Source organism: Octodon degus, unplaced genomic scaffold (genome assembly GCF_000260255.1).
Source record: "Octodon degus isolate 3935 unplaced genomic scaffold, OctDeg1.0 scaffold00019, whole genome shotgun sequence".
NCBI lineage: Eukaryota > Metazoa > Chordata > Mammalia > Rodentia > Octodontidae > Octodon > Octodon degus.
In genome coordinates this window covers 17,191,470-17,200,288 of record NW_004524595.1, presented here as the reverse complement: position 1 = coordinate 17,200,288, position 8,819 = coordinate 17,191,470, and the positions used below count along the sequence as shown (strand labels likewise).

The following is an 8,819-nucleotide window of genomic DNA, read 5'->3' as shown; positions in this document are numbered from 1 at the left end:
ACTAGAACTTTGTGCAATATCCTATCCTCAAACTGTTAGAGGTGCTGGGCATTTACTTTCCATTCCAGTATTTATCTTATGTTTTACTCTTAGCACTATTTTGCTATCATGAAAACTTTATCTTACTTCAATTGTTTTAAAACATTTAGTTTTCAATTAATTAGTATTTAATTTTCTGATTATTGCTTAATCTTAATTTTTGTTTTGAGACTTATACTATATCTTTGACTTACAATTTATTTAAAAGACATCATATGATAAATTCTCCTAGTATTAGAAACTTTAAAAAGTATATTTCCATTTTCTGTTGACTTTAAAAAAAAAGATTATTAAAAAAAAGAAATATTGATCCTTATAGATAAGAAAAAGGAATATGAATTTATTTTCTGTGAAGGTCATCCTAAAGTCAGAAAATAACATCAGCTCAGTCATGCTTAGAAAATCGATTCTGACATCAGTGTGGAGAATGGTAACTAGAGCCCAGGGAAGGAGCCCTTGTGTACCGTGTACTCACCTCGGTTACTATAGCGGCTGCACATCAGTGAGCCCCTCTACCTTTTTCCACTTCTATGAGAAAATATATCTCTGGTATGTATGTTATACTAATTATACTGTACTTACATTCATTTTATACAAAATAAAATATTGTTTGGCCCCCCCCAAAAAAAAGAAAAAGAAAATTTTTTGCACATCAATAGAAATCACTAGCAGAATGAAAAGAAACACAAATTTGGAAAAAAATATCTTAACCATCACTCAGACAAAGCACTTCTATCTAGAATATAGAAAGAATAAAACAAACACAAATTAGGCCCCAAAATTCAAAGATCCAATAAAAAAGGGGCATCTGAGATGAAAACATACTTCTCAGAGGAAAAAATACAAATGGTAAATAAATATATGAAAAAATGTCTGATATCATTGGTCATTCAAGGAATGCAAATTAAAACAACACTGCAATTCTATCTCATCTCAGAAAGAATGGCTATCGTAAACAAATCAACTGATAACAAATACTGGAGAGACTATGGGGAAAAAGGAACCCTTCTCCACTGTTGGTGAAAATGTAGAGTGGTATGATTTCTGTGGAAATCAGTGCAGAGACTTCCTCAAAAAAGTAGGATCAGAAGTCCCATGTGGCCCAGCTATTGCCCTTCTGGGTATTTTTCATACCATAGTCATGTATGTGCACCCATGTTTATAGCCATGCAATTTGCCACAGCTAAATACTGGAAACAACCCAACTGCACATCAACTGAGATGGATAAAAAAGATACGGTATTTTTATACAATGGAGTATTATTCAGATATAAAGATAGAGTTGAGGCTTTTATAGGTAAATGGATACAATTAGAACCATACTCATAAGTGAAATAAACCAGAACCAAATGTGTAAACATCATATTGTCTCCCTAGTGTAAGAACCTGAAAGAATACATAAAATCTGAAAGATACAATAGATATAGTACAAAGGAAAGAAACTGCTCAAAAGGAATGAACAATCAGGATGAGAGAAAGAAGGAAAAAAAGGAAGGGGATAAAAGTCATGTATGTATATACAGAGATAGTAAGATGATTCTTACTACCAATTTCTACCAGTTTTTTGAAGGAGGCGGTTAATGCTTAAAATTTTTATTTTGACCAATTTTGCATGCTTATATCTGTAATCTGAGCACATACACTGAAGACAACAAGGTACAATATAACAACCACTGTTGAATAAATATGGTTTTTTCTTGAAATTGTTTACTGTTTCTAATGTCTTATCTGTTATTTTTCTACTCTCTTTAAAATAAATAAGCAAGCAAACAAGCTATGGAGTATAGTGGGTGACAAGATACTGCAGATATACTGGGAAAGGCAAATATACAATCTACTTTTAAAAATGACCACATCGCACACACCTGCAATCCTAGAGGTAGGAGTAATGCTGAGAGTGTGAGGCTAGTCTGCGCTACACAGTGAGCTCATGGCCAGCCTGAACTATATGAAACTGTCTCAAAAACAACAAAAGGCAATCCCACTTTCTGGCTATTCTAAGTGGGGTGGGGGGTCCCTAATTTTTGATGTGGGCCCCAAACCCTCAATGCTAAAGTTGCCATAGTTATACCAGGCTGCATCACTGAAGTAAGGGGGCCTCAGTAGTTGTTAACATCTCCTCCTTCACTTTTAGGCAAGTTTCACACTTGCAAATTTCTATGTCGAACTATATCACCTGTTCCTGGGCCTACTCTTATTTTCATAAGCCCAACGATAACTCTGCTAAAGAAAGAAACCCAAAATAAAGACTAAGGAATCACAACCAAGGCTCACAGAACTAACATGCCCTCTCAATATGCTCAATGCATTGTGAGCTTTAGAGTGATTATATCAATTTTGGCACCTGTGTATTCAGCTAATTTTATTCTTAGAACTAAAAATTTGATAAATTATTTATGTAAAACTGCTTCTTTTCATTACAATGAAAAAAGAAATGAGTTCCAGTTTCAAATGAATGTCAATATGACACGCTCTGTCCTGCTTCCAATCAATTCTATTTCAACTCACAGAGAACTACCAAAGTGACGAAAAGAGGAAACCTGTAACCAGAGAACAGGAAGAGGCCCAGTTAGAGGGGCTTATATCAAACTTCTGGGAATCAGTAACTGAGATGAAAGGAATTTTTAAAAAGAAGCTATATCCTAGAATGTACAAGGCAGGACTGGCATTAGCCACAGAAAGCAGAGGGCAGCATGAGAAGCAGAATTGAGAACTCCGAAAAGCCCTGAAGGTCCGACCAGGTACAACAATTGCATTCACTGCAGGCTCATGCCAGTGCCTTGGCCATTTCCCTCTATATCAGAAAGCAAGGAGTCAGCATGATCCTCAGATTAAAGCAGCTGGCTTGCTCCTAAGGAAAATCCAGCTTTCATGGGGCCCGGGCGTTCATGTCTTCTTCATGTGGCCTCACAGACTACATCCACTGATGCACCCCACAGCACACCCTGCCAGTCGTCCTGGTTCTTCTCCCAGCTTGTCTCAAGTGACACTGGCCTACACTTAACTCATGGAGCAGTGCGCATTCAGAGTGCAAGCAGGTGCCAATTGGGGCTTTTGGCTACTCCCAAAGTCTTATTCTCTACTGGTAAGACACACAAAAAGAAGCAAAAAAAGGGAAGGGGTAAAAAGAGATAAGGAAGGATAAACACATCTACACAAACTTCTAAGGGATGAATGGCAAGCATTGCCCAGAAGGGCCTCCAAGAAACTGAAATAATGGGCTAACTTTTATGCTAAAATGTGGCCTTTCTACAAAAAAAAAAAAAAAAAACAGCAAACAATAATGGAAAATTCTACCCTCCTCTTTTTTTTTTAAAAAAAAAAAAGAGGTTTACATGTGTTTATGAAGAAAGACACATACTTCAGTGGAAATTGTTTAAAATTTCCTTTTTATAGTATATTTTCTTAAAATAAGTGTTAATATAGGAAAGCAAAAGATATTCATATCAAAGTAACAGGAATATCATACTTCATTCAACACCCATTTCCTGAATCCTTGGCAGAGTGACAACCACTTTTACTAAGATTATAAAATATTTTCAAGGGCTGGCCAATAGCTCAGTGGATTAAAGCACCTGCTTAGGCAGACGCAGGGGACAGGGGTTGTGGGAGGCTATAAAGAGGAGGATCACTATGAGTCCAACCTGTGTAGTGAGACCCTGTACATCCTGTACTGAATACATAAAGAAAAAAAAAATCTTCAAAAGACTCATGTTCTAATAAAGTAAACATGAAAACAGATAAATTCAAATACTATATAAGTGCCTACACTAGTGATAACATCTCTGAACAAAATCCAATTCAAACTAATGAGAATTAGAAAAATACTGGAGTTTATCTCACAAAAATCCAAAGGCCAAAGACAAAGCAGGAATCGGAACTGTCCTTTCAACTCTGCCAGAGAGAAGAGATGCTCTTCTCTTAATTTAAATCTGAAAAGCTCCACAAAAATACCCTGGTTGCCCTGGACCAATCTCTTCACTGCAAGGCTCTTATCCGAAAAAGGGTAGAGTGAGAATGAGGGAAATGACTCGACCAGGCCACAAGGGCAAATCCTTATCTTGATGAGAAGGGACCAAAACAATTTATGAACAAAGTTGTAAAGGAGTGCAAAAAAGGCTATCAAGCTAATTAAGGGCCTTAAGATATGCAAATGTAAGTACAGTCATACTTTAATATAGAATTAAGTGGTTAACTTACATTTAATATAGGTTTTTCACTGATCAATGGAACAGAAAAGAGAACAGTTATCAAATGCCAATGTGGAGAAAAGCATCCAGGAAAGGGACAATGAGTTACTTTTGTCCCATGGGTAGCAGGGATTTTTAAGCAGAGGTAGGGGTGAGGATATCATCAGGTAGTCTTTTTTTCTCCCAAAGACAGCAAGAGACCTAGAACCTGATTTAGTACACAGACTGATGACAAATAAGAAAACTGTCTTGAAAGTTGCCGGAACAGTCAAATTGATCAGTAAGGTAAATTATAGCTGAAATAAAAAGAAGAAAGGGCAAAGAACCGACAGTTCAAAACTGTCTCTGAAAAGTTTTCTTATACTATAACAGTCACAACAAACAACCTCTAGACTGCAATATTATGTTATCCCACCAATTACAGTAGACTGTAAAAAATAAACCTGAATTTAGGACATTTTAAGTGAAATAAACACTTTCTTGGCCAGGGAGATAGCTCAGTAGAATAAGCACTTGCCTGGAAACACTTTCTACAGAATAATCTTTCAAAACAGACACGATGTAAAGAAATTCCACTGCACTACATGAGGGTTCAAAACAGCAAAGCTTATTTTAACTTCACTGCTTAAACCAAATAATTATCCATTATCAGCAGTCTGAGTAGGTTTCCTAGCAATCCAGAGTATTTCTCCCAAGTGTGTTTCATCTTTTCAGTTCCCTTCTAATGTTCTGAATTCTTTGGCTTAGCTGCTGGCTATAAATAGAACATTTAGTGATTCCTTTCAACTATGTTCCTCCTTACACTGTTTCTCTCCAGCAGGGGTCTAAGCACACATAGAATACATACACATATGCACTAAATTAGAAAGTACACAATTTAAAATCCTTTCACCTCCACAAAGGATGCATGTATTGACTGGCTGATTTTTGGTGCTGGGGACTGAACTCATAGTCTTTGCACCAAACTATATTCCCAGCCTTTTACAATACTTTATTTTGAGATAAGTCTCGCTAAATTGCCTGGGCTGAGCTGGGATTATAAGCATGTACCACTGTGCCCAGTTTAAGGTACTTCTTATTCCCACCAGGATCAGTTTTACATGCCATAAATGATTACTTACCTGCATATTCATAGAACCACTCTAAGCACCGCTTACTTGAGAAGGCCTCTTCTTCTGTCTTAATTCTAGCTGAATCATATTTTCTATACATGCTAAAAATTGAAAAAACAATTTTAAATTATTTAAGGATACTAAATTGTTCAATGTAGCGGTAACTTCTACTCTTTTACCTCATCAGTATTTTAAGTATAAACATTTTACTTCCTGCATTTGCAGCAACTGCAAGCTTTTATAACTAGTATAGAAATACAGTTATATCTTCATTTAAAAATTAAACAGTAAGCATTTAATATAGGTTTTTGCCGATTTAACAAAACATGAAGAATTAAATACAAGTTATTTGATATACTCTGTCTTCTACCTTGCTAGCCAAAATTAAATATAGAATGACAGTAAGAAATGTCTCAGGTGTTTTCTTCAATTTACGATCCTAAAAATGACTTGTGTCTCTTCATTAAGTTACCATCAGGCAAACCCTGCCTCAAGAACCACCTGTCAATCATAGGCGACACAGAGAATATTAAGCAAATAAAAAGAAACAAATTTGCATCCATGCTTTTTAAAAAAAATTCAGGTATAAGGTTGACAAGACAGTCTCTCAAATGGCTCCCTGACAGCTATAACCCTCCAAGCCTCAGGACCAGGTAGAGAATCCTGGCTCCTGCTGCCATCACATCATCCAGCACTCCAGTGGAGGAGCCAGGGAGGGGCTGGGAAGCTCATGTTCACCTCTGTCATGCAACTCAGCAGGAACCCCTGAGCTCATAACCAGGGCTGAGGATGAAGAGCCTCTCGACACGGCGAGGGCAGAAGCAGCAATAGCTTTAAAACTATGATTTGGATATTATGAGTATACACATTTTAACCCCTTATTTATATATGTTACTTTTGCCCATAAACATTTGTTATTTATGTAATGTATAATATAAAAAAATATACTTTTTTTTTTTTTGTGGAACCGGGGATTGAACTCAGGCCCGCTTGCCAGGGAAGTGCTTATTCTACTGAGCCATCTGCCTGGCCCTTAACTTTTTCTTAGTGAACATTTATTCATGCCCTAGATAATCACTAGATTACATATACATCTAATTATACAGAGTCTGGGTTTTATCACCAAAAAAAGCATGGTTATAAGGTACTGTTACTGAAACTGCAAATCAAAAGTTTCATGTTTCTTTTATAAGTGGTAGGCATACTACCTGGAAATAAAAATGGGATGCTGGCCAAACACTCAGTTATGCTTTTGCTGGGCCTAGACACTCCTACCTCAGCTCAAAGCCTGCAACTACTCAATAACCTGAAGTCCTTTGTATGACACTATAATATTTTGAAAATGTTTCAATGAAAAATATTCTACCTAAAAATACACCAAAACCATACAATGGAATAACACTAGGAAAATAAAATATACAAAACATTGATACATGCTATTATATGGGTGAGCTTCAAAGACATTATCTAAAAGTAGCAAAACACAAAAGATCACATATACACATAAAATTATATGGTTCATAAAAGCACACTTGATGGGAGTTAAGTACAGATTCATGGTTATGGGGGGCTGCGAGTGGGAATCAAGAGTAACTGTCACTGGGCATCAGGCATGTGGCGGGGCTAATGGAAACGTTCTAACCTGGCTTGGAGTGATAAGTTTCCAAGACGTGGTTAACTTAAAAACAAACCAAAACCAAAACCAACCAAACAAAAACCCCACTAAATTTGTTACTTCCAAAGTATCGATTTTATAGTATATAAAGTTTTTAAAAAGAGAGATCAAGCCCAAGAATAAAACTCAGAAACTACAATTCAACTGCCAGTTTTTAATTCAGTTTTAGATATACATTATAGTAAAAAAGAAAAAAAGTGCTAAACAGCAACAAAATGCAATGTGATTATTAGAATTTATAATTCCTTGATAATATCATCCATACCAAACTGATCAAGTAACATGGTTTTGTAAAACTGAAAACAGGGCTGGGGAGATAGCTCAGTAGAATAAGCGCCTGCCTGGCAAGCACAGGGTGCTGAGTTCAATCCTCAGTTAAAAGAAAAAAACAAAAAACAAAAAAACAATACAGTAAAACTGAAAACCACTGGCCCACAGACTGCTAGCGATTTATCTTCAAAATAGTTTGTGATATCAATGGTGGCATTATTTGTACATTTTCAGAGTCCATATCTCTATCCCTCCAACTGAGCTGTGTAGTAATATCACAGTACTGTGTAGTAATATCACAGTAAAAGAAAAATAAGTTTTCACCTCAATTCCCTTAATTTACAGATATGGAAATTCCAGTCCATTAGCAAAGTGACCCACAAAGCCAGAGTAGGGAAAGTTGAAAAGGGAGAAAAAGTTAGACTATGTTTATTTTTTTTTCTTCAAGGAAAAAAAAAAAAAAAAAAAAAAAAAAACCCAGCTCATCATGGTGGTGTGTGTCATTAGTCCCACCTACTTAGGAGGCTCAGGCTTTAAGTCCAAGATTTATAGCAAGACCCCCACCTCAAAAAAGTTTGGAAAAAGGAGGAGAGGGAGGTTAGAGGTCTCAGTAAAATAATGAAGATACCTAAAGTAAACACGTAGTCCTTGGAGTTACCAAAATGAATAGATCAACTGTTTTTACAGTTTTTATCAAGTTCTTACTCCTCTGAGAATAAACCCAACATGGCTAACATTCCAAGGAGGTAGAGCACCTAGCACAAGTACAGGGCTGTGGCCCTGTGGCAACAATAGTGACAGGGCTGTGAAAGAACAGACCCCAATTCTGTGATCCTGGCACAGCGCACTGACTCGGGCTTGCAGAGCAAAAACTAATACTTAGTTTTGGTGACTGAATATGCTACAATAAAACTTTGATTTTGAAGAACTCAAATTACCTATTTTGTTTTTATATCTTATAAACCCAGCCCGAAAAGAATCACCATTAAATAATTACAGTTTGAAAGATCACCTGGCAGAACAAAAACAATGTTCCAGCTGCATACTAAGATGAGTCAAGCTAGATTAAGTAGACATGCACAACTTCAACATGTGTGTTAGCGATTTGGCTCTACAGTTTCTGCACCGTACCTATCATGTCTACTCTTCTTGGCCGATAAGTCATCTCCAGAAGCAGGTCTTCTCTTTTTCCTTGGGGGCATCACTTTACTAAAGCAGTCCGAAGAACTGCAAGACCGGAGGCTTCCTACGGGACAAATTCAGAGAGCACATAGTTAAAGTATGCCACATGGTAACTCGTTGAAACAGCACTACTACTGAATTTAAAACATCCATGCCTTGTACTACAAAGGGCTTAGATGCTATCAGAAAATGCTATAAAGGGCTGGTGAGATGGCTCAGTGGTCTAAAGCACCTATTTAGAACAAGCTTAGCAGAGCACAGGGACCACGGTTCAATCCCCCAGCACCACATGCCAGCCAGCCCCGCCCCCTGGTGGGCTGAGCTGGCCACACACACAAATAAATAAATAAA

The 8,819-nt window shown here is 36.9% G+C and overlaps 1 protein-coding gene across 4 annotated transcripts in view; it reads right to left on the bottom strand.

Annotated features, from left to right (window-relative positions):
• The window catches only part of Dcun1d4 (defective in cullin neddylation 1 domain containing 4), a 105,926-nt gene that overhangs the window by 61,551 nt on the left and 35,556 nt on the right, over positions 1–8,819 (bottom strand). For all 4 annotated transcript variants that reach the window (XM_004627499.2, XM_023711045.1, XM_023711047.1 and 1 more), the window contains 2 exons: positions 8,418–8,532; positions 5,351–5,442 (listed from right to left, as the gene is read on the bottom strand). In XM_004627499.2, the coding sequence (XP_004627556.1) occupies positions 5,351–5,442; positions 8,418–8,532 (207 nt within the window). The remainder of the gene's footprint in view (positions 1–5,350; positions 5,443–8,417; positions 8,533–8,819) is intronic.